The 25520-nt window shown below is 46.1% G+C and overlaps 2 protein-coding genes across 9 annotated transcripts; one reads left to right on the forward strand and one right to left on the reverse strand.

Annotated features, from left to right (window-relative positions):
- Positions 1 to 823: 823 nt before the first annotated feature.
- On the forward strand, positions 824 to 8529 carry LETMD1 (LETM1 domain containing 1). Of its 6 annotated transcripts, none has more exons than XM_027542877.1 (9): positions 825 to 987; positions 1530 to 1681; positions 3274 to 3389; positions 4024 to 4106; positions 5436 to 5622; positions 5745 to 5846; positions 5947 to 6099; positions 6532 to 6628; positions 7460 to 8529. In XM_027542877.1, the coding sequence occupies exons 1-9, from the start codon at positions 866 to 868 to the stop codon at positions 7462 to 7464; spliced, it is 1017 nt and encodes a 338-aa protein (XP_027398678.1). In that variant the 5' UTR covers positions 825 to 865; the 3' UTR covers positions 7465 to 8529. The 6 variants fall into 6 exon arrangements, with proteins under 6 accessions (XP_027398683.1, XP_027398678.1, XP_027398677.1 ...); XM_027542876.1 differs by having other exon boundaries at positions 852 to 987; positions 7518 to 8529; XM_027542878.1 differs by having other exon boundaries at positions 860 to 1429; positions 7518 to 8529.
- A 479-nt stretch (positions 8530 to 9008) lies between these two features.
- On the reverse strand, positions 9009 to 25210 carry CSRNP2 (cysteine and serine rich nuclear protein 2). 3 transcript variants are annotated; one of them, XM_027542875.1, is made up of 5 exons: positions 24991 to 25210; positions 18971 to 19208; positions 17425 to 17684; positions 14168 to 14464; positions 9009 to 12473 (listed from the first exon to the last, which is right to left on the reverse strand). In XM_027542875.1, the coding sequence occupies exons 2-5, from the start codon at positions 19119 to 19121 to the stop codon at positions 11550 to 11552; spliced, it is 1632 nt and encodes a 543-aa protein (XP_027398676.1). In that variant the 5' UTR covers positions 19122 to 19208; positions 24991 to 25210; the 3' UTR covers positions 9009 to 11549. The 3 variants fall into 3 exon arrangements, with proteins under 3 accessions (XP_027398676.1, XP_027398674.1, XP_027398675.1); XM_027542873.1 differs by lacking the exon at positions 24991 to 25210 and adding an exon at positions 24604 to 24868; XM_027542874.1 differs by lacking the exon at positions 24991 to 25210 and adding an exon at positions 19446 to 19708.
- Between the last annotated feature and the right edge of the window lie 310 nt (positions 25211 to 25520).

The following is a 25520-nucleotide window of genomic DNA, read 5'->3' on the forward strand; positions in this document are numbered from 1 at the left end:
GGACACGACTGAGCGACTTCACTTCAGGCGACAGGCATGACACCTAGCGGTGGCGGAACAGTACAACAGTAACTAAGGCAAGAAGGTGCTTGCCCTCAGGCTGGTTCAGGCACCTGGTCAAAAGAAACAAACGTATAAACGATGTGGTTAAATGCTATAAAGAAAATACACGGAAGGTAATGGGAGAAAATGCATGTCCTTCTGGTCAGAGACAGCCTCCCACAAAAGTGACATTAAGGTTGAGACCCAAGCTTGGTCTTCAAGAAGCACTTAATGAAAGACATTATTCCCACAGACCTACTTTGAAAAACGCCCACAAAAGGGAACGGCGTAAGTGGTCCACGCAGGGGCCGCTCCAAGACCGCCAACCTTCGCGGCCAGACCTTGACTGGCACTAGAGGGCGCCGGGGGTCCTCCCAGGACCAAGGAGGAGCCGTGGCCAGAGGCCCTGCCTAACTGCCCTCTGGCACCTGCCGCCCCAAAGCCTGGCGGCACACGGACAGAAAACAAGGGCGGTGGTGCCAGGAAACCTGGAGGCCCTAGAGCTTCTCCAGGGGTCACCAGACCCTCAAAGAGCGAGCTTCGCAGAACCACAACCCAACCAAGGCAGATACTCCCTTGCTCCCTCTGGGATAGCCGGGTTCCGGCGTCTCTAAACCAGGAAGTGCTGGTGGCATCCAATCCTAGACCTCCTTCCGCTCTTAACCTTCGCGTCCACGGCTCGCCGCGGGGGCGCGCGAGGCCAGCGGTCTACGGTTACCAATGAGCTCTCAGGAAAGACGCATGCGTTGTCGAAGGAACGCAACGTACGGGAACTTTGACCTGAAGACGACTTTCCCCTGTCTGCCCCTCCCTCGCTGTGAAGATGGCGCTCTCCAGAGTGTGTTGGGCTCGGGCTGCTTTGTGGGGTTCGGCGGTGCCCCCTGGACTATATGTCGTCCGAAGGCTGCAGTTTGTTCGCTCTGGCCTGACCTGGGGGGCCCCTCGGTGAGGGACTTGGAGAGAGAAAAACATTTTTGACGTTCAGGCCCTGCCAGTGTCTCAATATTGTTTGCATGCTGTCTTAATTCTCAGGGCTCTACGCCCTGGCTCCTGGATTTTTATTCTTCCGCTAAGAAGTCGCACCCGTATCCCTGCTAAAGACCTGGCTTCCTGACCCTCTCAGTTCTCAGCGCCGCGTGTTGCCTGAATTCTCCACGTGTCCCGAGCCGCCCTTTTTGGCTCAAGATTTTACTGCTGCTTACCTGGATCTCACCTCTCTGGCTTTAGCCTGCTGCTCAAATTGTCCCTCAGGCCTGCTTTCTCCAGGCTCACCACTCCCCCGACATTCATTCTTGTCTGGCCTCTTATCTGCCTTATCTGTTTTTCTCAGTCTAATTGCTTATCTCTCCGTGATCTCAAGATCTTCCTTGGATTTCAGAAGTTTCAGGTCTTAGCATACATTCTCTGAAGCCTGTGTTTTACGTTTACGTGCGGAGAAGCGAGTTCCAGGGCTGGTTCCCAGATAGTCTCTTTCATCTTCCTTGTAGGTCTTCAAAGCTTCATCTTTCTCCAAAGGCAGATGTGAAGAGCTTGATCTCTTATGTGGTGACCAAGACAAAAGTGATTAATGGGAAATACCATCGTTTCTTGGGTCGTCATTTCCCCCGCTTCTATGTCCTGTATACAATCTTCATGAAAGGTAAAGACAAAACTAAAATAAAAATCCATTGGATCAGCTCTTGGGCAGTGTCAGAGAGAATAAGTAAGATCATTTCCGGCTCTGCATGGGGGGGTGTGAGCTGGTGTGTCTTGTGTTTCATAAATGCTTGAGCTGCTTCTTACAAGGTAGAGCTTCTTGAGGATGTTTCTAGAAGGGTAATATGAGAAACAACTTCTCACAACACGTAGGAGGAATATAGGTATTTTTGCACTTTGCTTAACCACACATCTTCCTATAGTAGAAATTATTTGTCATGCACAAGGCAGAGATCCATAGCTGCACAGACCTGCCCTGTGATTTATCAGTTCACCTGGCTTGTAAGAAAATGTGGTTTAATGTTTGTCACAGATCTCTCCTCGGTGGCATGTTGTGAAAAGAGCACTGTATGTACTTGGTTTCTGAATGTTTCAGTTAAAATCAGAGCTCTGCTAGTTACTAAGAGATGGTACAATGTCAAGCATCCACTCTGAAGCCAGACTGCCTGGGTTCAAATCCCAGCTTGTCACGCTAGCTGTGTGATTGGACTTGTTACCTAACCTCTCTGTTCTTTGGTTTTCTCATTTGTAAAATGAGGGTAGTAATAGAACCTACCCATCGACTGCATAGTTATGAAGATTAAATAAATTCTTACATGTAAGCTCCTTAGGACCTAATACATAGTAAGCACACAGTAAGTGTAGCTATAACTATTAACTCTGTACTTCTATTGTAGTACCAATTATAGTTAACTTCACATTGTCAGCCCTGAACATTATCATAATTGCTACTAGCTTCATGGACTTGTAAAAGCTGTACAGTGGAGATAAGAGTGGCTGCTTTGTCTGCTCCCCAGTTTATACTAGAATCAAACAAAAAAAAAGTCTGAAAGCATTTTGGTTGCTTGTTTTTAAGCCTTATATTCTGGAAATTTTTAAACATACACAGAAGTAGAGTAATATAATGAACTTTCATATTCTCAACCTCACTTCCACAATTATTGACTCCTGGCCACCAGTCTTATTTCATTTATACATTGGCTTTCTCCTGTATTACTTTGAAGCTAATCTAGATATACCATTTCATTCATAAATAGGAAAGCATTTTTAAAAACTAAAGTCCTAGATCAGTGTAAGGATTATCTTGGAGAGAAAATGCAATCTTAGAAGTGTATTGAATTCTAGTAATTATAAAAGTGTTCTAGAGAGGAAATAAGTTAATATCTGGTTGGGAAATACACAGGATAAATTAGGCAACACTTACTGAGATAAAAGGTCATTGAATTTTTATTTTAAAAGGGGAGTGAGTAATGAACCAGAAGAGGGAGACCATTCCCTGATAGATCACAGAACACCAGCTTGGCAGGAAGAGAGGTGATACTCTGGGGGCAGAGGTTGGTAGGAGGCAGAAGGGAGAAGGATAAGAAATGAAATATAGGTCAGCCTCACAAGAGTTTCAGGTGACCTAGTTTAAAGCTTTGATTTAGAGTAGTGGGAGGGAGGGACAAGTGTGTCTTGTAGATGAACGTGGAGCAAAAGTCTGTGGTAATCAAATTGGGATAACGTCACACTCTGTCCTCTCCTTTAATGAGGCAGGATTGCAGATGTTATGGGCCGATGGCAAAAAGGCTAGAAGAATAAAGACAAATATGTGGAAGCATAATATAAAGTTTCATCAACTTCCATACCGGGAGATGGAGCATTTGAGACAGGTATGCACCAGGGACAGATATCCAGAAGTTCATGGTGAGATAAGTTCAGATCTCAAGTTTTTTCTTTCCTATTTTCTTCACTACTGACCAAGCTGTTGCCCCTTGCCAGAAGATCAGATCATTTGGCAGAATCAGTTCATTTGTGACCACCGTGCTGCTGCGCCACGCCCCCCACCCCCGCCCCCCACCCCCACCCCCCAAACACAGGTCCATAGAGTTTTTGGCACACTTTCTGGATAAAAGTTGTAAACAGTAAAATCCAGTTTGTTTCTGAACATACAAAAATCCGCACAGAAGGATTCAAAAGACAGCAGGAAGGTAGTATTTGGTGATGACTTGTTGGTAGATTTGAAGCTGAGAATAATCATGTAGCATCCATTCTATAGATCAGGAAGAATTTACTGAGGAATTTGGTCTAATGTCAGGCCCTGTACTAGACAGTGTTTGGAATACAAAAGTGAACAGACAGATCAGGGCTTCTGTCCTTAAGGAACTTACCAACCGGATGCAGATAGAAATAACTTTGATCTTTATCTGGGCTAAAATAGAAGTTTACTGCATAGTGGGGTGGAGGGATTGTCAAGTTGTATCAAACACTTGGGTTAAAACTGCATCTGTGTTTATTTCTGCTTAGTTTCGTCGAGACGTCACCAAGTGTCTTTTCCTAGGTATTCTTTCCATTCCACCCTTTGCCAACTACCTGGTCTTCTTGCTAATGTGAGTACAGAGTTCTGTCTCCCTAGCATGTTGAAGATATGTAGATTTTTTTTAAATTAGAAATTAAGAGCTTTCCATTTCAGAATCTAGGCAGAGGTTATCAAACTTCTGCTCCAGTTTTCTCATTAGGCTAAAGTTCATAAAAGCCACCTGGGTTACTGGAACGGCTGTAGGAGAGGTGTCCTGGCCTCTTAGCTGTTCCTATGTGATGTGAGATAAGATAATGATCTTTTCCATCATCCCTAGAGGCACAGCCCACTCCCTGAGAGGCATAGCAACTTAGGACATTTTTTTTTTTCCCCCTTCTGGAGAAAAATGCATTTCTTATTCTGACAATATCTATCTTTATTACTTTACCTTATATCCAAAGATGATACTTTTAAACTATGACCTTACATGCTGTGCTAGTTATCTATAGTTATTGCTATATAACAACCTCAAAGCTTAAAAGCTTGAAACAGTCAGCATTTTCATGACTTTATGGGGCAGGAATTTGGGCAGGGCTCAGGTGGGTAAATGATTTTTCTCCTGTGTGGTGTTGACAGAGGTCCCTCAATAACACCTAACTGGTGAATGGACTAGTCAGGACAGTCTATGGTCACTCTTAGGCCTGGTGCTTTAGCAGAGATGGTTTTGTAAGACTGGGACTGTCAACTCAGGTGCCTACCTGTGGCCTCTGTAGTGTGGGTGGCTTCAGGATAGTGGGACTTCTGACATGGCAGCTCAGGGCGCCAAGAATGACTGTTGCAGCAAATAAGAATCTGCATGACCTTTTATAACCTAGCCTTGAAAGTCACAAAGACTGACTTCTGCTCTATTCTCTTGGTTAATGCAGTTACTTGTATTTTAAAAGCCAGGGACATTAGACTTCACTTCTCAATGAGGAGAGTGCCAGGGAATTTGTGACCATGTTTTAAAACCCCCACATTTGTAGAGAAATGAATTAAAGAAATTCCATTTTGTATGCACATAGGGGCAGTGAACAGTTTGCAGCATCACAAACAGTGATGCCCTCCAGCTCTGAAGCTCTGTCCAAAATGTGTTCTTCACATGCTTTGGCTCAAAAGGAGTCATTTGTCTGATTGCTGTGTGCAAGGCTCGTCTCTTACACTGTTTCCTTTTACATAAACCTCAGTAATATTGCTTGAAATCGGGCTTCAGTGTATCTTTAAACCTTGATCTGACTCTCATTCTCAGGAAAGAACAGTAAGGTAGGGAAAAAAGTGTTTCCATCTCTTCCTCCTAGCATTCATGTCTGCTAAATGCTCTTAGCTCACTTTGAAAGATGCTAGTTTCAGCAAGTGACTTTGTGATTCCTTTTCTTTTCAGGTACCTGTTTCCTAGGCAACTGCTGATCCGACATTTCTGGACCCCAAAGCAACAAATTGATTTCTTAGACATCTATCATGCTCTCCGAAAGCAGTCCCACCCAGAAATCCTTTGTTATTTAGAAAAAGTTGTCCCTCTCATTTCTGATGCAGGACTCCAGTGGCATATGACAGAGTTGTGCACCAAGGTATTCCTGCAGTTAAGCCTTCCTGCAAACCAAGAATCTTGTTAGATGCAATGTGCACTAAAACTAGGTAAGAGGGCTAGTCAGGACCTTCCTAACATCTTCCCATCTCTTACTCTCCCAAGATGCAACGTGGTACCCATCCAGCAGTACATGATATCCTGGCTCTGAGAGAGTGTTTCGCTAACCATCCTCTGGGCATGGACCAGCTCCGTGCTTTGCAGATGGTGAGCACTTTGAGGCTTTCTCTCTTCCACGGCCTCACCTCGCTCTAGGTCTTATAGTAACACCGAGTTGACTTTCTCCCCCTATATTGTTGTGTCACAGAAAGCCTTGTGTCGAGCCATGCTTCTCACACCTTATCTGCCTTCTGTCTTATTGAGACACCGTTTAAAGACTCACACCACTGTAATCCACCAACTGGACAAGGCTTTGGCAAAGCTGGGGGTTGGCCAGCTGACCGCTCAGGAGGTGAAGTCGGTAAGTGCTTCATTGCAGTATCAACCCGCAGTCCTTGATGGGCTCTCAGGGGCTGGGAGTTTCCAGGGAGCTCCTGTCTCTGGTTACATCAGAGTCCAGGCTCTTCATTTTCTCATTTCATTTCTACATCTTTTTTCTTGGCTGAACTTAACTTGTGGGAAGGAACTCCCCGCAGTAATTTTGGTTGATGTGTCTTTTCTTCTGGTCCTTCAAAAATCAAGAATGCTACATTTTAGATGTACTGATTTAGATTATATAGGCCTTTCCACTTCTCTTGTCCATCAGAGTTCATATCGCTATGGTGAAAGGTTTCTTGTAGGGTTGAGGTTTTAACTTATTTAGAGGGGATTTGGGATTCTTTGTGGGTTCACACTTCCTTGGCATACTCGCCCTGTGATAGTTAAGGATTGTTTTCTCTTCTGAGTGGTATAGGCTTGTTATCTTCGTGGCCTGAATTCCACCCATATTGCTGAAGAGAGGTGTCGAACTTGGCTGGGAGAATGGCTACAGATTTCCTGTAGCCTGAAAGGTAAGACAAATCCCTACGGTTAATGCAACAAAAAGCCAAGTCATTTTTGAATTCTATTCTAAGGTACTTTGGGAGCTGATTATTAAATAGTGTGAGACCCTTATCTAACTTGTGTGTCTAATTGAAAGGGCGCAGTCACTTGCCTACAGGCAGCTAATGAAGTAGACTGTGCAAGACAGGGAGGACTGGGCACTGTGGGAGTCTGAGCATGAAGCAGGCTTTCTCAACCCTGGCGCTATTGATGGCTTTGTTGTGGGGGGTTGTGCTGTGCACTCTAGGACAACATAGCGATATCCCTGGCCTCTGTCCACTAGATGCCAGTAGCATCCCCCGACCCAGTGCTGACGACTAAAAATGTCTCCAGACGTTGCCACGTGACTTGGGGAGGGAGTACAGAGCAGAATTGTTCCAGGACAGAAGTACTAGTCCAGAGGCATTCAAATTCAAAACAAAGACACTCACCTAGCTAAATGAAAAGTATCCACGGATGGGTGTTAGGCCTGTGGGTCTCCTGTTTGGAACCTTTGCCTAGTTATTTTCTAAGCCTCTGAACGTCAGGGTAGGCCTCCTAATCTTGGGGCTGAGAAATGTCCCTTGAGGACCAGCTTCTCCCAGAAAAACCCTAAGGGTGACAGTGCTGTTAAGTGCCGTTGCCATTAATCAATTTTCTGCTGCCATCACATGAGAATCGAGTAAATACAGATATACTTGAAAGCAAGCAAACCTGCAGGGACTGGAACCAAGCAGTGGGGCTTCGAGGACAAGGGCCTCTTAGCGTCTCACCTCCCTGCACTTGGCTTCCCGCCTCTGCTATCACCCTCTGCACAACAGGGTAGCTGGAAGGCGAACTGTTCCCTGGCCAAACCATTAACGTTGATGGTGCTTTCAGAAACTGAGCTGTCCCTCTTGCTACACAACGTGGTCCTGCTTTCCATCAACTACGTTGGGTCAAGGCGCTGAGTGGACATGAAGTGGCTGGCGGCGTCCTGCAGTCACAGCCCAGCAGCGTGGGACCAAACAGCACTTGTCAGCGAAGTCTGCATGCACTGTTAGGTCTGGGAGACAGAGGAACCCGTGCCATGGGCTTCACAGCGTGGTGCCCACGTGGGAGCTGGAAATGAAGGAAACCCTCCTAGTGGGGTGGCCCATGAGAGGTGCCATCCCAACTTCCTCAGAATTCGCTGGAGCTGGCAGTAGCCTCTCTACTGGTCTTAACTGTGGTGTTTTAAGTTCAGATCCTAGGAGGCTGAGCTTTTGCCCCAGGAGGGAATCCTCATTTGGCCTAGGACTTACTCGCTGCTCTAATCTTCACAGCTGTTTTTGTTCCAGACAGGTCCCGGCTGGTGAGGGGAGGAGCACTGCTTATACTGGAGCCTTTACATCCACGCATGTACTTGGGTGCCCCCTCAACACTTTGATATGACCAAAAATAGGGATTTGCTGCTTCTGTTGTTCCCCTCACTGGGACTGGAATAACCACTTCCTGTTTTTTCAAATCCTTTGAGCACTTTTTTTTTTTTTTCTGTAAGTGAATAACTTACGGGAACATTCTAATGGAAAAGATAAAAGGAAATGCAAGTGCTTCTTGACTTTCTCCCCAAGTGTTTACAGCCTTCACTTCCCTTGTCTTAATTTCTGGGCTGTACTACAGCCCCTGTGGATCTTAAACTCTTTGCTACCTCCACTGTGTCGCAGCGATCCATCTGTAACTGACAGTGGCTGCCTTCTTTGGTCCATGGATCAGTCCTGTTAAGGTACTAATCACTGCCCAGCCCCAGAGGTCTACACTAAGGTAGTAAGTTGGGTTCAGCTTTTCTCTGTGTATTTCAGTGACCTGTAGTAACTTATTGTAAATGCATGAAGCACTGTTTTTAAACTCAAGTAAAGACTGCCTGAAACCAGTTGCTGGAAATTACTTACACATCCCCCAGTTACTAATGCTCCTTTTACAGGACTGATTGACATAACCTGATGGAGAGATAATTGGTTGGAATAGAACCTTCTAATGGGATGGAAATAACAAAGAAACTGATGTGAAGTTGATGCTCTTGCTGGATTTTTAGACAGTAAACAGGAATAGACACACACACACACATGTAAAGTCATGAATTGAAAAGTGGGCCCCAAGAGTAGGGACTGAGTCAGATAAGCTCCAACAGGGCAGATCAAGACTTGCTTCAGCTGAAGAGGCGCCTAAGGGCACATGATGCAAGTGAAGCTCTTGATGCTCCATAGAATGTTCTATTTTTCCACTGTAAAACATCCCTTTTGTTAACATTAATCCTTAACTGACCTAATTGGTTTTATATATAGTACTAGAGAAGCATCTTTTCTCTAACAAGTAACTGAATTGTGGTCTGCCAAGATAAAGAAAACACCATTCTTTTGAATATTTCTTTAATATTACATTTAAATATTTTCTTTAAATACAGCATTATCACAATGTAAAGGACCTAAAAGCCAAAAAAAAAAATTTTTTTTTTTCAGAGAACCAGACAAGCTTTGGATTCACATTGAAAATACTACCTGTGTACAGTATGTGAGAAAGGAAATTGGAAAATATTACGAGTTGTAATGAGTGACTGGATTTATCTGGATTTCTTTTATTCCACCTAGTCTAAGCAGGACTGAAGCTCTGCTTTTGTGGTCAGCAGCCTAGCCTTTCTAGCAACCATGCGCTGTAATTCTGTCTGTCCAGCTCAGGTAGCACCAGAAATGAGATGGACTAGGTTGCATAAAAGGCCCTTTGCTTGACAAGATTGTTAATGTTAATATTTAGCATTTAAAACGTTGGGACAGGTGAGTCAGAACTGTAGTTAATGAAGGGAGGGATTTATTATCTTGGGGGTTGGCAATGAGTTTAATTAGTTTGAGCTTCTTGGTCTGATCCCAAATGTCTTATTAACAGGTGAATCCACTTCCTAGCTTAGGCTGGAGCCCTCCTAAGGAGGGAAGATACAGCACTCACCTTCCCCTTCTGACACAAACTTCTAGAAAGATTCATCTTGAGAGTCAAATTCCCAACTAAACTTCAATCTTATATCTGAGGGGACCAGTCTAAGGTGGCGGAGTGTAGCTCAGTTGAGGATAGCACCTATTTCACAGGTGCTTAGGACTCTCGACTCTTTTGTGAGCCTAGAGGAGAGAGATAAGGGCCTATGGCTTATTAATTCACCTCCAAATGTAAAACCAGCAAAAACAGGAATGAACAGGAGAGGCAGAATAAGTTAAAAGGATGTATCCGTGTTGAATATAAGGCCTTTCAGGCTCAGTTTAGGTTTGATAGGTGAAATGCTACTGTGATATACATACATAAAGATTGCTTTCAGACACTGGGGCCTTTAACATACCACAAGAAAAGGCTTTATAAGCAAAATAAGTAGGAACAGTTACCTCCTCCACCAAACAAAAAAAAGGTTTGTACTTTGTCTTTTCCTGGTTAATAAACCATACCAGTAATGAAGCATGATGTGAAGGATGCTAGAGTATTTTGCTCCCTACTGCCTCCCTTTTCAAACAGAGGCAAAAGAGCCATTTAAAAAAAAAAAATGAAAACAGAGGCAGTGGTAACTGCTAGTGAAAAGAATTCAGTGCTCAGTGGAGCACATCCTGGAACATAAACTGGACATAAGAGAACAGGAACCATGTCCCCCCTAATAAAGGTACAAACAGAATCTGAGTTCCACTCTATAGACCTCAAAAGTTACAGTTAGAACTTGACTTCTTAGAACCTGGGAGCTGCAGGAAGCATTTAGGAACTGGTTTGGCTTCCAATCTTTATATATCAAGATGGAGGAAGCCAATAAGCATTTGCAGCTCTTGGGAACAGTATGTGAATATAAGAACTCTAACCCTGTATATCCAAGAGGGATCAGGAGGGTAGATCAAAAGGGAAAAACAAGAAAGGTAACACAAAAACACTAGTTGGTGAACTTGCCACATCCTACATTCCTTTAAAGCTTAATTTTTGGGGGGGAGGTGTGGGGAACAGGGTGGGGAAGAACCTAGGTGAAAAAGCAAGCACAGCACAAAAAAAGTCATCTTTCCAGACAGCAGCCTGTTCCTACTGCCTCCTCTGGACATAGGTTAATGCTCCATATAGGCCTCCCATGGGATGTGTGAGCCCCAGATTAAAGCTGCCTGATGGAGCTGCGGTTAGACACAAAGGGAAGACTAGCTCTTGATGCCACATCCCAGCCAATCTAGCTCTTTCCCTTCAAAGGAAAAAGGACAAAGCGGGGGCGGGGGAAAGACAAGTTTAACTCTAGTACCTAAAAATGTGTGAAAGAAACACTTCCAAGTTAAGACCAGGAATCCCCAGTGTGGGGAACAGGTCAGAGAACAAAAATGTCAAATATTAACTTATTTACCAAATAAGGGGGGTCAGGGAAGGTAGGCTGAATTTTTATAGATCTTAGGGGTTTTGTACAGAAGCAGAGACACTCTCAGCCCCTCTCTAGACTCAACCAGCTGACGATTCCAACTGTATTACTATGATACACCAAAGTGGGGTATCAGAGTAACTGCTGAGGAAGGTGAGCTTAACCCTGCCTGGAGCTCAGAAGAGAGGAAGGGGCTTTGTCATGCTGTTCAAACTGATGTTCTGGTCCCTACGTGAATTGCTGCTTGAATTACCCAGCTCCTCCTATGAGATCCTAGTTCTTTGTTCCGAACGCCCAGAAAGCTCAGGATGCAGCCTCCTCTGCCCCAAGACTGTCCCCTGATCGAGCTGGGGCTGGTCTCCTTGGTTCTGTTGGCCCTTTAAAAAATACTTCTACAATCCTTTCCCACCCTTTCCCCAGTGACCCCAATAAAATAACATAGGAGCAGCAGCTGCTTCTACAGTTTTGTTTTTGAAATGGTGTTAGATAAAATAAGGGAATAAATAGAGAACGGGTGCGAGGCAGTCTCCGCCCCTGCGTCACACTGCCAGAGGGAGCTCCAGGGCAGGCTCCTCCGGGGGCCTGTCCGCACTCTGCGGCGCGGTCTTCTCCACTGCACAGCCCTCTTCCCTGTCCGTGCACATGGGGAGGCTCGAGGGGGACCAGGAGGGGCGACAGTCTTCGCTCCCAGGCTCCTCGGGGTTACAATCTTCGGGCACTAGCGCTTCTAGAGTGGATGTTTTCCCCACCTCTGATTTACAGAGGGCAGCTGGGTCTGTGGGGCCACAAGCCACCAGTGAGGTAACAGGGAGAGAGAAGACATTCAGATCCTTCTCCTTGGGGAAGGAGGGTGGGCCTTCTTCTGTCCCAGGCTCTCCTTTCACCCCCAGGACTGGCCTCTGCTCCACCTGGTAGTAGACCAGGGGCCCACTGTTCAAGTAGGATGGGTTGTTCACGGCCGAGGCGGTCGGGTGGTCCGAGTTCTCAGCAAAACACAGCACAGAGGAGCCCGGGGGCAGCTGAGCCTGGATGAGAATGGGCGCAGTGAGGCCCGGGCACAGCTCTTCCGGGACAGCCAGGGGCTCCTCCAGGATGCACACGCCCAGGCTCTCGATGCCAGAGTCCAAGCTGGCACTGGAGCCACTGGAGTCCTCCTCCGCCTTGAGCCGCTCCAGTTCCTCCGCGCTCTGCAGGTGCATCACTGCCGTCTCGTTCTCGGCAATGAACTCCTGGAAGTCCTGTGTTTCCGCACCCTGTGCTGCTGCCAGGCTGCAGCTGGTTGTGGGAGAGGGCTCCTCATCTGGGGCTGGCGGGCGGCTCACCTGCCGCTTGCTCTCCAGCTCCAGCTTCATGATGGTGTGGAGGTAATGAGTCCGGACCCGGATTGGATTGAATTCAATGCGCCCAGCCATGTTGCCACAGCCATCCCGGGAGCAGCCACATGGAAAGGACATGCGATCCACCTGAGAAGACAAGGTGGTTGAGGCCAGATGAGATAGGAGATGTTAGCTGGCAGACACAGGGAGTCAGAGTTTGAGATCTTCTTAGAAGAGAAACAGCAGATTCAAAACATAACCTCTTGGGGTAGAATGAATACATGTATATGTGTGGCTGAGTTTCTTAGCTGTTAACCTGAAACTATCACAACATTGCTAACTGGCTATACCCCAATACAAAATACAAAGTTTAAAAGCCTTAAAAAAAAATAACCTGCCCTGTGAGCTACCACACCACCTGCCTTTTAATTCCAGCTCAGCCACTAATTAGTAAGTGTGACCTCAAGAAAAGTCATCTCTCTCCTAGGGCTTTGTTTCTTCTGAACAAAAAAAAACAAAGATCATGTCAAAGAGCCCTTCCAGTTACAAGTCCAGAGAGAACTCTCTGAAAGCTGACAATTCTCAAAGAAAACGAAATGCAGGGACCCCTGAGACTCTTCCATAACTTACCTACTTTATTAAGAAAACAAAAGGCCAGGGCCCAATCCTGTTCTTTGACGACAGGGATGGAAAAGGACGTAGAAGACCTAGCCAGTCTAAGGCAATACATTCTTGGGAAACTAGGCACAAGTGCCTCTGTTGGCTAAGATGCTAGAGTGATGATTCAAACAAAATAATGGCCCGTTTTCCCTCCTTGCTTCATTTTCCCCTGATGGTTGGCCAGTTTGGTTTGCAAGCAGTCATCAAGACTTACACACCAGGGATATCTGGAAAAGACATGCTTTCTACCTCCTCCTCTCCCCTTTGAATTCTCCAGTTGAAAAAACCCCACCCATACCAAAAATAAAAATGCGAATAGACAATAAGTATGGACAAATACACAGGGTCTTCCTATGATATCAACTTCCAGAACTCTCCATTCCAGTTTTTGGGAAAAGTCCATTTCTTAGAACTAACCTCAGCTTTGTGTGTAACACACCAATTCGTTATGGCACTTAGTCTGAAAAGCATTATCTGGTCAGACCTGTTATAGTTATGTGATACCAACCCGAAAATAAGAAAAGCTTAGGATACATTCTACCCCAAGGACTCAGAACTGATAGCCTCAGTATACAGGTTCCAGATAAATATTCTTTGCCATTTTCCAGTTGAGATTTGTCTTCCAAACTGTCTCTTGTCAGAGGCTCTCTGGGAAACGATGCTATCTTTAAGGATGCGGTGGATTTCAGCCCAAATCTGATCCTGAGTTACAGATTCTGAGGACTATTCTGATTTTTACAAAAATGGACTAGTGGTACCATGAGCAAGTGTTTGTAAGATAAAACCTAAAGCCTACCTCAGTTCTTTGCTTCTGTTTACAAGGAACAAGTCAGTATTTAAGGACAGCTACTAAATGTAAAACTTACTAATCCCGTTCCTCCAGGTGCTGACAACTGCTTCTTATCATCTCTGAGGTGAGAGACACAGGAAAAAAAAAATCATCCCTATCTCCACAGCCTAAGAATCCTGCCATACTTGTTTTCTTGGTCGGTAGAGGAGGGCTATAGAATGGTGAGTGCTACTCCCTACACAGGGACCCGCCACATTCACTGGCACCCACACCAGACAACACCCCTGACTCTGGGGTGCCAGGGGTCACAGGTCACCTGTGATCAGGTGACCACACTATGGTCACTATGCTACCATGGTCACTATGCCACCACAGGTGAGAGAGGACTGACCTGGCATTTAATCCCAGCCTGGCTGCAGGCACATGCTTCTGGATCACAATACAGTCGACAGTCACAGCCACACTCTTCCCGTGACAGGCGGATGGCTCGAAGTTCTTGCTTCTCTTCAGCATCGATGCGGTGGACCCCAGAAGCCCGTAACAGGGCACGTCGCCGCTTGGTGGGCAGAGGCTGCAGGAAGAAGTAATCATCCACCTCCACATTTTCCACATCAATATCTTCATCTGAAACATCATCCAGCGTCAGGCCGTCGGCCTCCACCGATTCCACCGTTCCGTTCTTGGTCAGCTGCCAAGAGACAGGAAGGAAGGTCAGGTGCCAGAGCGGATCAGCAGGAGCCTCCTCACCAGGCACAACTAGAGCAGGTCAGGCCAAGTGAGCTGCTGCCACAATGCAGACGTCCACGCAGCATGTCCCGGCGCACATGTGGCTCCTGAGCACGGCAAACACACTGAACTTCAACCTTTATCTCATTTTAATTAAGTATAAATAGCCACTAGTATGGCAAGTGCCTACCATACTGGAGACAGTCAGTCCAGAGAATCATCTAGAGCAGGAGGACAGGAAGCCTGTGTAGCACCAACACCAGCCCGTCAACACAAGGGACATCAGCTTTCTGGCTCAGTTTCTCCAAATCTGTCTCACCTTCCCCCCCAGAAGATAATTTTCCCCCACAGTTATACCCTCCATTTGCAGCCTTCTACCCCTTACTTCAGCCAACCTGCCATCTAATACATGGACGAAGAGAAGGCACTTCAATGGATGGATATTCCTTGGCTGTAAACAGCCTTGCAAAACACCTGTTAGCTTGCACTCTGAAGGACCCAAAACCACAATTCTGGGAAGAGTACGTTAAAGTGTAGTACAAGACTACCTATCATGTCTTTGTCAATGAACCTGAATCCTCACAGTCTAAGTAATAATCTGAGCACACACAGAAGAGCTTCATTTTATGGGGAGGACAAAAAGTGAGCAAGTTATCAATGGCTATCAAGAAAGCCCTCACTTCCCATGGCCTAAAAGAAATATTATTTTTCCTTTTTTTTGGCCATGCTGCATGGCTTCAGAAATGTTAGTTCCTGGACCAGGGATTGAACCTGGGCCCTCAGCAGTGAAAGCGCTGAGGTCCTAACCAGTGGACCACCAGGGAACTCCCTCTTTCTCCCTTCTAATCCTTTTTATTTGGTTTCCAAGGAAAGCTGCATGTGAGGTAGGGTGGCAAATATAATACTGCGTGTACTCTGCAGGAAGGAATCTGGGTTCTCTGGCTAAGAAGGACAAAGAGGCAGGAAGGGCGATCTGAGTGGAAGGACAGGCTGAAGACAATTTGTGGCTGAATGAGTTCTGAAAACCCACTTGAGAGTTCAGGTAAAGAAAATGAGGCCTCACGATCCCCAGGGCTCTGGAAGCTACTGGCAGGATGAAAGCCAAGCTACTGGTGGGTTTGGCTCATTTCATCAGCCAGTCAGAAGAATGCTGGTAAAGGAATAACTCCCGGGAGAGATGTGATGCAACAGACCCGGCTAATAAGCTACAAACCTGTCCTGTTTGTTTGTTTGTGGGGAGGTGAGAAGAGGAATGAGAGAAAGTGGTGCTTCTGGGGAACCCCACATCCATTATTTCTGTTGCAGGCAGGCCAACTACGAGGGGCCTTCCTGCAGACCTGAGCATTGCTCCTGCCCATTCCACCAGGGCTGGCCTCCTCCGAAGCACCTCCCTCCCCTCCTTGATATCCTATCAAAGGAAAGAGATTAGAAATGCAGTAGAAAGAAACCATGTAGATAGAGAATTTAATATAGCCTAATAGAAGAACACTTCAAATCAGTGAGAAAGATTCTAGTCATTAAATGGTATTGGGACAACTGTCTATTCTTTTAGGGGAAAAAAAAATTAAGTTAGATTCCCAATTCATACTATTTGTTAATAATGAATTCCATATGGATAAAAGGCCAAAGAAAGTAATAAAAATGTTACAAAAATTATAGGTACTAATACTGATGCAAAGCAGCAGTGTTTTTGTTTTTCTGGATGGAAGTCCAAAGGGAAAACAAATATTAGTTGGCATATGGGAGATGCAAAATGTATTATTTTTGAGAACAACTGCCTCTTCTATAAAGTGCTAAAGATAGGAAAGATTTCTAAGAAAAGAGTAAAATGGTCCAAAGTAAGGATGTTCTCTTGACACAGAAGGAAAGGGAAGAAAGCCTTCATGGCAAATGACAAGTTTATTTGCTCAGCTGTTGCTATAACAGCAGAAAGGTGATAGGTCAGTGATGGAATTCCTCAGACAGAAGACGGGGAAGCCTGAATGTCACTGTAGTTAGAAAAACAGGTGTACGGTTTGAGGCGGGGACTGCAGGCAGCAGACACAGAGCTCTCAAAGGGACAGAGCACTGAGGTCTAGTTCATACACAACCTCTGTCACTGGTTCTCCCACTTTCCTGCGTTGTGTGTATCATCAGGATTTCACCCATGACCCTGGAAATAATGCAGCCACCTGTTTTAACAAGGGTCTGCATACTTTGAGCCCACAAGAAAGTCGGCCAGGCCTGAACCAGTGTTCTCCAAGCTCAGAATTAGGAACTCTAGGGGCAATATTTTGCAGACTGGTAGAAACCACAGCTGTCGCGTGCCAGATGGTGCAAAGAGCAAATGTGGAGCTATTGAAGAGAAATCTGAGGTGGGTCTTCCAGCCCTACTCTCCTCCTAAACTTGAAGAGCAGCATCAGACTGCAGGCCCAGTACTATACAAATCAAAAATAACTATTTGGTAAGGCTATTGTTTATACCTGAAAACCTATCATCTAGAAGCAACAGGAGGTACAGAATTGGCAGCATCCTTTCAGAGGATCCAAAAGATCCAACACCTGTTCTGTGCATCAAGCCAATGGACAATCATTTGATGAGAAATGGAAACACTGTGCTTCCTAAGGGTCCAGGGGTGGCAGACCGGAATGCCTTCAGGTAGGCATTCAAATCTTAAGCACTGATAGATGGGGGAGGGGAGGGAAGTCTAGGGAGTCTCTGCTAGACTCCCCACCACAGACAAGAATAGTGTCTCAGACTGAGATTTGATTCCAAATCTGAGATTCTTCATTAGAAAGATGTGGAATCTCTACATACCAAAGGCAACAGTCCAAAACCAAACCAAACCAAACCAAACAAACAAGAAAAACACAATAGACCTAGATGGTTTTCTGCTTTTTCTTGACACAGGGCAAGTATCAGACCCCAGACCCCTTAGGCACCTTCATCTTCTTGGCATGGAGTTTCTCCTCCTTCAAGTGTTCACGAAGAATCTCCCGATGGTTCACCTCCTGCTCCTGAGCAAACTCACAGAGCGTGTAGCTGCGTACAGAGTTATGGCGCTGGGCCATGCCCAGAGAGCTGCCACCCTGGCTGGGCACGCTGGTAAAACCCTGGCGCCGAGCAAAGTAGTACACAGTCACCTGGTCAAATCGCACATTTTTCCTCCGCAGCTGCTTCTGCCGCTTCAAGATGGATGTGGCTGAGAAGGGAGCACAGAAAGTTTTATTAACCCAGAGAGGGCCTGTTGGAGGACCTCATTCTTTCTCATCCATCTAGGCTCTCAACTCTTCTCCAAAGGTGCTCCTTGTACCTTGAGACCTTCCACATCTTCAAACCTTAAATGCACAGTTGGAAAGGACCTTGACCATCACCAGGTCCATACCACTGTCTCCTGGCTGACTTCTGCCCAACAGATGACCACAAAATCTATTTTTAGAGATCAGTTAGGAAGAGAACTGTAGGTAATCTTTTCAGGATTTAACAATCTACACAACTTCACTGTCCAATACAGCAGCTGCTAGCCACATGTGACAATGTAATTAAAATGAAATAAAAACTTAAAATTCAGGTCCTCAGTTAAACACTAATCACACTTTAAGCACTCAATAGCCACATATGGCTAATGCCTACCATACTGGACAATACAGATACAGAACACTCTGTCATAGCAGAAAATTCTTTTGGACCGCATTGTTTTGTTTTGGCCATACCACACAGGTTATGTAGTATGTTTGGCCTACACGGGTTGTAGGTCAGTTTCCTGACCAGGGATTGAGTCTGGGTCACAGCAATCAAAGTGCCAAATCCTAACCACCAGATCAGCAGGGAATCCTCCCTGGACAGTGCTGATCTATAGCAGTAAATGGCAAACTTCTTCTGTAAAGGTCCAGGTAATAAATATTTTAGGTTTTGTGGGCCACAAGGTCTCTGTTGTAACTACTCAACTCTGCTGTTATAGCATGAAAGCCACTGTAGACACTGGGTATTGTGGCTGTGTTCCAATAAAACTTTATTTACAAAAATGGGCAGTGGGCCAGATTTACCCCACAGATAAGCCCTGATTTACAGAATCAGAAGTTCCTTCCAAGAAACTAACTGAGCTGTAAGAATTAAGAAGCCTTGAGATGCCCCAGTTGCCTTATCAGGCAGTAAGCATTTACTTCTTGCTAGAGCTACAATTTTGTGGAACTATATGGGATTCTGGTGGGAAAGGGTAAACTCCTGGACTCCTCCTTCTTCAGTTTAATTCGACCCATTCTGGGGACCCAAAAACCACAGCCCAAGTAAAATCAGCTAGAATAAATCCCACTTAAGTCTATGATATTAGAGCAATGAGGTCCTCCAAAGAGCACGATGGAGCTAAGAGTGGGAGAGATTACAACTAAGGACAAAACCCCAAGCTGGACAGAAGCTGTGGTGAGAGCTGCAAAGGGCTCCAATGCCTGGGGGACTTGGGTGCAGGCTGGGAGGGAGTGGCTCACTCACGTGTGAAGCTGGCAGCTGTAGGAGGATTGAGGCTGTCGCAGCTGTCGGCACTGTCACTGCTGGAGATCTCATCATCGGAGTTGGAAACTGATGAGCCCACATCCACATCATCAAACTTCCTCTTGAGACCCGAGCCCGTGAATGCATCCATTGGTTTCAAAGGGGTTTCCTTGGGGGAGCCCACCACGTCGGCCCCAAAGCCCCTGCTCACCAGCAGGTAGCCAGGTGCATTAGGATTCTGCCCAAGGGAGAAGAGGAATCAGCGCTCCAGTCCTGAGACAGACCACTCCCAAGTCTATGCACACAGCTCTCCAAGTGCAGAAAGCAGGCCCCTGAGTCACTAGCACGGACATCTGCTCTCTTGAGACAAGGTCATATCTTTACTTATTCCAGTCAGCACCCTCCTCCTTCTGTTTCTCCCTAGCCCCTCCAGCCTCAATCACTCTTCGAATAATGAGATGAGTAACGGCAGCACCTTTCCCAGTGGAGTGAAGGCCTTTGGTTCCAAGCCAGCTGGGCTCAAGGCTTCATTAGCCCTGGGTTAACAGTAGTGCTCTTCTGCTCGCCCAGGAGAGCTCTCCACGGGGCCCGCAGGAGGGACTGGGGATCAAAGGCAGAATTAGGCTATGCCTCAACCTATACTAGATCCAATTATTTTTCTGGAAATATAGCCTGGCATTTCCCAAACTGTATCCACTAAATAAACTAGTTCCACAGATATTAATTAACAGAGGCCTGGGGTGTTGGGGGGGTGGGGGGGTGGGCAGGGGGTGTGTGTCAGTGTGCCTCAGTTTCCTCCTACAACAACTGAATTTTTATTGTATCTGAAAATTGGAGACAGGGGTGGGGTGGGGGGCTTCCCTGATGCCCCCAGGTAAAGAATTTCAGATGGTAAAGAATTCGCTTGTAATGTCCAGGTTCAGTTCCTGGGTCAGAAAGATCCTCTGGAGAAGGGAATGGCAACCCACTCCAGTACTCTTGCTGGGAGAATTCCGTGGACATAGAAGCCCCTGGTGGGCTACAGTCCATCACAACTGAGCGACTAACACACACACACACACACACACACACACACCCCACCCCCCACACGATATTAACATATTAATAGCTTTTACATGGAAATAAGACTGCTGTGTCAAAATACTTAAGAAAACTGCTTTTACGAAGACCTTTTAGAGACTTTTAATATGTTAAAAGAACCTGGTGAAGGGTAAGAGGAAACAGAAGGCAGGGCTTCCGCACATCTGTAATCCTCTGTTTCTAGAGTATCTTACAGGGCAAAGGATTCGGAACACACTTTGGGAAACACTGCTGTAGGCTTTCAATTTCAAAGTACACTGACAGGGAAATGCTTTACTCAGATCTTCACAAATGTAAAGTGTCTCACCAGGCTCCTGAAAAGGACAAATTAGATTCTAAAGAATGGACTGAAGGGGGGGTTGGGTTGGTATGGGGGGAAGGAATGGACTGAAGATTAGAAACCCAGACTCTTTCCCAATTGCCTACTGCTCCATAAACCTGGGCTCGCTTGACCTACCATCATCCTCTCTGCAAGGCTTCCCTTTACAAACCTTGCCCTCTATAAAGAAACTGGCAAGGGCATGACAAATAGCAAAGAAGTGACGATTTACTCTGGTTACATTATTACAGCAGGCAGTGTTTTCAACATGCTGCCACACAACCAAGGAGTCTGGGATAGTCCATTTCCCAAGGACAGATCTTTCTCCTCCATCTTTGGACTTGAGTTCCCGAGGATATGAATCTGCTCAACAGAAACGCTGTCAGAGCCGGGGCCACATATGATGATGCGAAAGCTCCCTGCTCTGCCTCAGTAATGCCAGAATCTCCCCAGACTATGATCTCACTAGTGCTAATTATGCAGCAGGAATAACAACACTGCCCAGAAAGCCAGGGCTGCACGACTGCAGAGCAACTCCCCAGAATACACTGTGGTGGTAAGAGGTGCCTGCTACAGTGCTGATTTTCTAGCCTGTGTTTTGGAAGCAATTTGCCTGCTCTTGGTTCAGCTCCACAGTCAACCAGACCTAATAAGTAGGTATTTCTTAATTTACCTAGCCAGAGCTCATAAAAATTCAAGTCACAAGATGCACCTAAGAAACCTGTCTTCATAGGTCTCAGACCAGCACACTCCTGAAATAAACTGGCCAGAAAGATAAAAAAATCAAGTCCTAGATACAAATTGTAATTAAATTTAAAAATGAGCCCAAAGTATCAATTTTGTTCTTCAGGTTACCCATCTTAGGAGATCACATTCTTAGGACATGATCTTGGGTCATGACATTCCTAGGACGAGGATAAGAATGGAGACAGCCATGACTTTTATTTAAGGTTAAGATTTCAGCTGGGCTTAAAGATGCTTATTAACTAACAAATCTCATTTCATTCTATTATTGGAGGTGAGACCCTTGCTATGGAGTACTTATGGGGGAGAAATAAAAAAAGAAAAACAATGTTGACCACTGAACTCAACATTTCCTCCCCACCAAAAAATCTTATTGACCATATAAAAAAGCTGACTTGAGCTCAAAATCCTTCTTAGAAAGGACTGAAGTCCAGCTTCAGTTTTAACTGAGAACCAGTTAATACTGCCACTAGGGAAGTGCCTTGTTCCTAAGCCTGAAGGTACTCATCAGTTCAGTTCAGTCGCTCAGTCATGTCCAACTCTTTGCAACCCCATGGACTTGCAGCAGGCCAGGCCTCCCTGTCCATCACCAACTCCCAGAGTTTACTCAAACTCATGTCCATTGAGTAATAGATTCGTTTTTAAATCAAGTTTTTAAACAAGTCTTACTTATTTATATTTTTTTGGCGGCATCCTGTGGCATGTGGGATCTTAGTTCCCCAACCAGGGATTGAACCAATGCCCCCTGCGTTGGAAGGCAGTCTTAGCCACCGGACCACCAGGGAAGCAAATGTGCTTCCTTGTCCTTTCTTGTCCTCTGTTCTGGTGTCCCTTTGCTTCCAGTAGTGTGGGTTCCTTCTGAATGTTTCTCCTTAAGCCCTGCATGTGATTGAGTCTGGTCCAAGATGGTGTTTTAATATAATCCTCCACTGTCTTAACCCAGGTGCCCCCAGGCTATCTTTTCTCTTCAGGTCACTTTTTGTGCACTCTGGGCGGCCAGAATTGCTGGCTGCTTTCTCTATTCTTTTTTTTCCTATGTCTTCCTCACTCCCATTTCTGGAAAAGAGGTTTCTGGGAAATGATAGGAGGAGGCTAGTAAGAAAGAAGAAAAAAAGATGCAAAACCTGGGAGAAAAATATTTTCCTTAAAATGTCTGAGAATCATCTGAATAGCTATATATCTAAGTAATGTGCATACTGACTGAGCTCTTTTCACCCTATCCAGGATGTTAGCATCACTTTTTCTGCCATTAACCCATTCTTATCAAAAAATAAATAAAAAGAAAAAAAAAACCCAAAATTCTGTCCTGAGAACCAGTATAACTTAAAATTTCAACCCAGCTTTCCGGAGTGAACTTGACTTGTGAGATAAAGATGTCCACCGAGCACCAAGAAACCTCCCATCCACTTCCACTGTGACCTGAAGAAATCCTTCTCTGAAACAGCAATAACAACAATGGGTTCCACTTTTCAATTTATCAATTCAACTTCCTTTCCAACCACAGTTAGAAATCAGTCATCCCCACCTCTCTCAACTATTTATTCTTTGGCAGAGGATCAATGCCTAGGTTCAAGAAAAACACTTTTAACTTATACTCCAAGCACTTAACCCATACCGAAATAAGATGAGATTGGAAATGCAGGTCATAACTGACAGTTCACTGTCAAAATGACCAACTCAAAGAATAAATGCTTTTGGAGAAAATAATGCAAACCTCTATAAAAGCTTTTGTGCTATTAAAATGAAAGGTCAGCTGACACTTTCTAGCTGCATGCCTTACTGCCTTTTCTTAAGTATTTCTGCTAGTTGAACATTTCCCAAAGGTATACAAAATAATTCAGATCCATAGTATATAGAAAAGATTAGGCTAGCATCAAATAAAACAGATTTACAGCATGTATGTATTTTAGTACTAAGCTTTAGCCTTTTCAGGCCTATGAGGATTCCTATAACCGCCCTCAAACCCCAAAACCCAGCATATGTGAGACTACCAAGAAAGGAACTGCCCCTCCCCTAATTCTGTGGATGCAGAATGTATTGACAGAGTTTAGGTAATGAAATCTCTCTCCTAAATGAGTCCAAAATAAGACGAGGTACCTCTCACAGTCCACTTCTACTCTACTGGAACCCAACCTTCTGCTAAAGGTCAAGGGCCGAAAATCTCTAGTAAGATGTCAGTGCTACCATGTGTAGCTGGATTAGAGGAAGGAAAGCTTGTTGCTAAGTGTTAAGATCAACCTAAATAAGATGACCAGTCCTGCTTCTCCTTTTACAAAACAATGTGAGCTGCTCCTCAAATACTATGAATTTTGTGGCTCCATGTGTCCTTGTGATAACCAGGATCATGAACTCACAAGGTGCTCAAGTGAAAACATTTTGTTTAAACTAGGAATTTCAAGGAAGCTTTTGCCCGCCAACCCTCCCTCTCTGGTTTCATCCGGTCACTGACACAAGGTTAGGTTCTGGCTTTCCGTGTCTAAACTCCCATCCTATGAAGGGCATGAGATCTTTGTGGGAGACCTGGAACATGGTGCTGCAGGACCCATGAATTCTCAAGGATCTCCAGTCGTTTATAACTCTGGCACACATCAACATCCTCCTGGCTCTGGACATTGGCAAATTGGAAAGTCGGTAAAAGAAAAGGAAAATCTGAATTAACGATGGATTTACCTTGAACTGAAAACTGCAAGACATGGGGGCACTGTGTCTCTCGGGGATAACTTCTAACGTTTCATACTTAAGAACCGTGTATGTGTCACATTGCCACTCTAGCTCCCTTTAAAAGGATGAATCAAGACCGTACTAAAAGGAATGGATGGCAGTCGGCTGCGTGTTTGGGCCTGTGAAAAAAGATCCAACTAACAACTAGGGCAACTGATGCTTTCGTTTTCCCACACAACGCCGCAAAAAAATGGGAGACCTCAGGAACCTGGGTTGAAAGGACGTGTCCAGTCACCAGTTCCCCTTCATAAGACACCCCCGCTGAACCCTTCAGCGCTGGGGTACCTTTTCACTCTGACTCCTGCGAACCTTCCTGCTCACTCCAAGCGTCTGCAGCCCGTACCCAGCTTCCCATCCTTTCCTGCCTGCTACCCACAAATTCCCAACCACTCCTCCCACATTTTCTTCTATTTCCCCCCTCCCCTTCCTTCACTTCCCTCCATCCTACATCATCTCAACTCCATTCCGAACTCAACCCGCAATCCGAATTCCTGCCGGCTCCTAAGCCGCTGGTCGGTCTCCCTTAAGCTGCCCCCGCAGTCCGGGCCCGCGTCCTCCGTGCCCCTGGCTCCCACGCCTCTCCCGACTCTTTCCCTTCCCGGCGGCGCTCTAGCTCCCCGCCCCCCGACCGCTGCCGTCCGTGCCTCCCTCATTTCTGACCCCTCCATCCGCGCGGCTCTGGGTTGACCACTCCTCCACAGTCGCCCGGGGGCCGATCCCGAGAAAGGACGAGGAGGCACCCTCCGCCCCCCACCCCTAGGCCCATTACCGGCTCCGCCGCAGCTGCCTCCTCCCGTGATGGTCTCGGCCGCCCCCGCTGCCGCCGCCCTAGCCCAAGTGGAAGGAGGGAGGAGAAAGCGAGTCCCGGGGCCGCACAGACGGTCTGGGAGTTCCCAGGGCGGCAGGGCGGGGAGGGACGATGGGTGGGCAGGTCGGCCGGCAGGCGGCAGAGGGCGGGCGGCTCCGACAACTCGGGCGCCCCCCGGCAGCAGCCGCCCAGAACCGCCCCGGCTCCGGCTAACAATAGGCTCCGGCCGCAGCGCTCTGGCTCTTATAGGCGCCGGCACGTCCGGACTGAGCCCCGGGGCAGGCTGGGAAATGGAGTCTACGTGCTAGCCCTACGCCCAGCGGCATGCCGGGAGTTGGAGGCGGCTACCTGCGCAGAGCCGAAACTCTCCGGCAAACAGACTCAGGAGGTGGTGATTCCGCTGCAGCCTGGGAAAGCGAGTTTGACGTCGCTGCAGCCTTTTGAAAAGGATGAGGGGAGACCCTCAGCTCCAGATCTTCGATGACTAAACAGATTCTTGTCTAAAACTCCCTTTTTCCTTTCATCAGGCCCGCACTTCCAGGTCTAAGGAACGTAATCCCCCTTATCCTCGCTCAGGGGATCTAAGTCTTAAGCAGCGCGACGTGCTGCAGCCTGCCCAGAGTATAAAGAAAATAGAAGCAATGCAGAGTAATCTTCAGTGTGTATTGATGGATTATTTTCTTTCCAAATTTTCTTACGTGATTTCTGATCTTCACAATTTTGCAACTCATTTTTAAAACCGAGAACGAAGACTCAGAAATCGAAATGTTGTACGTCATTTGCCAAGGACACCAGTCTTGGTCTTGTCTCACTCAGAATGGAAGAACAGGTCTCTCCTTTGACCTGTAAGGCCCTGTAAGATATAGGTGAGTCCTCTC

Source organism: Bos indicus x Bos taurus, chromosome 5, assembly GCF_003369695.1.
Source record: "Bos indicus x Bos taurus breed Angus x Brahman F1 hybrid chromosome 5, Bos_hybrid_MaternalHap_v2.0, whole genome shotgun sequence".
NCBI lineage: Eukaryota > Metazoa > Chordata > Mammalia > Artiodactyla > Bovidae > Bos > Bos indicus x Bos taurus.

Bases quoted from the DNA above. Each gene is read 5' to 3' on its own strand.
- LETMD1 (XM_027542876.1), top strand. From the start codon at position 866: ATGGCGCTCTCCAGAGTGTGTTGGGCTCGGGCTGCTTTGTGGGGTTCG. The intron at 5,623-5,744 runs GTATTCCTGCAG...TACTCTCCCAAG, and splicing joins TGACAGAGTTGTGCACCAAG to ATGCAACGTGGTACCCATCC. The intron at 6,629-7,517 runs GTAAGACAAATC...TGGTGCTTTCAG, and splicing joins GATTTCCTGTAGCCTGAAAG to AAACTGAGCTGTCCCTCTTG.
- CSRNP2 (XM_027542875.1), bottom strand. From the start codon at position 19,121: ATGGATGCATTCACGGGCTCGGGTCTCAAGAGGAAGTTTGATGATGTG. The intron at 14,465-17,424 runs GTGCCTAAGGGG...GTCTCTTGGCAG, and splicing joins TCCATGCCAAGAAGATGAAG to CTGACCAAGAACGGAACGGT. The intron at 12,474-14,167 runs GTCAGTCCTCTC...TTGTCTTCTCAG, and splicing joins AGGCTGGGATTAAATGCCAG to GTGGATCGCATGTCCTTTCC.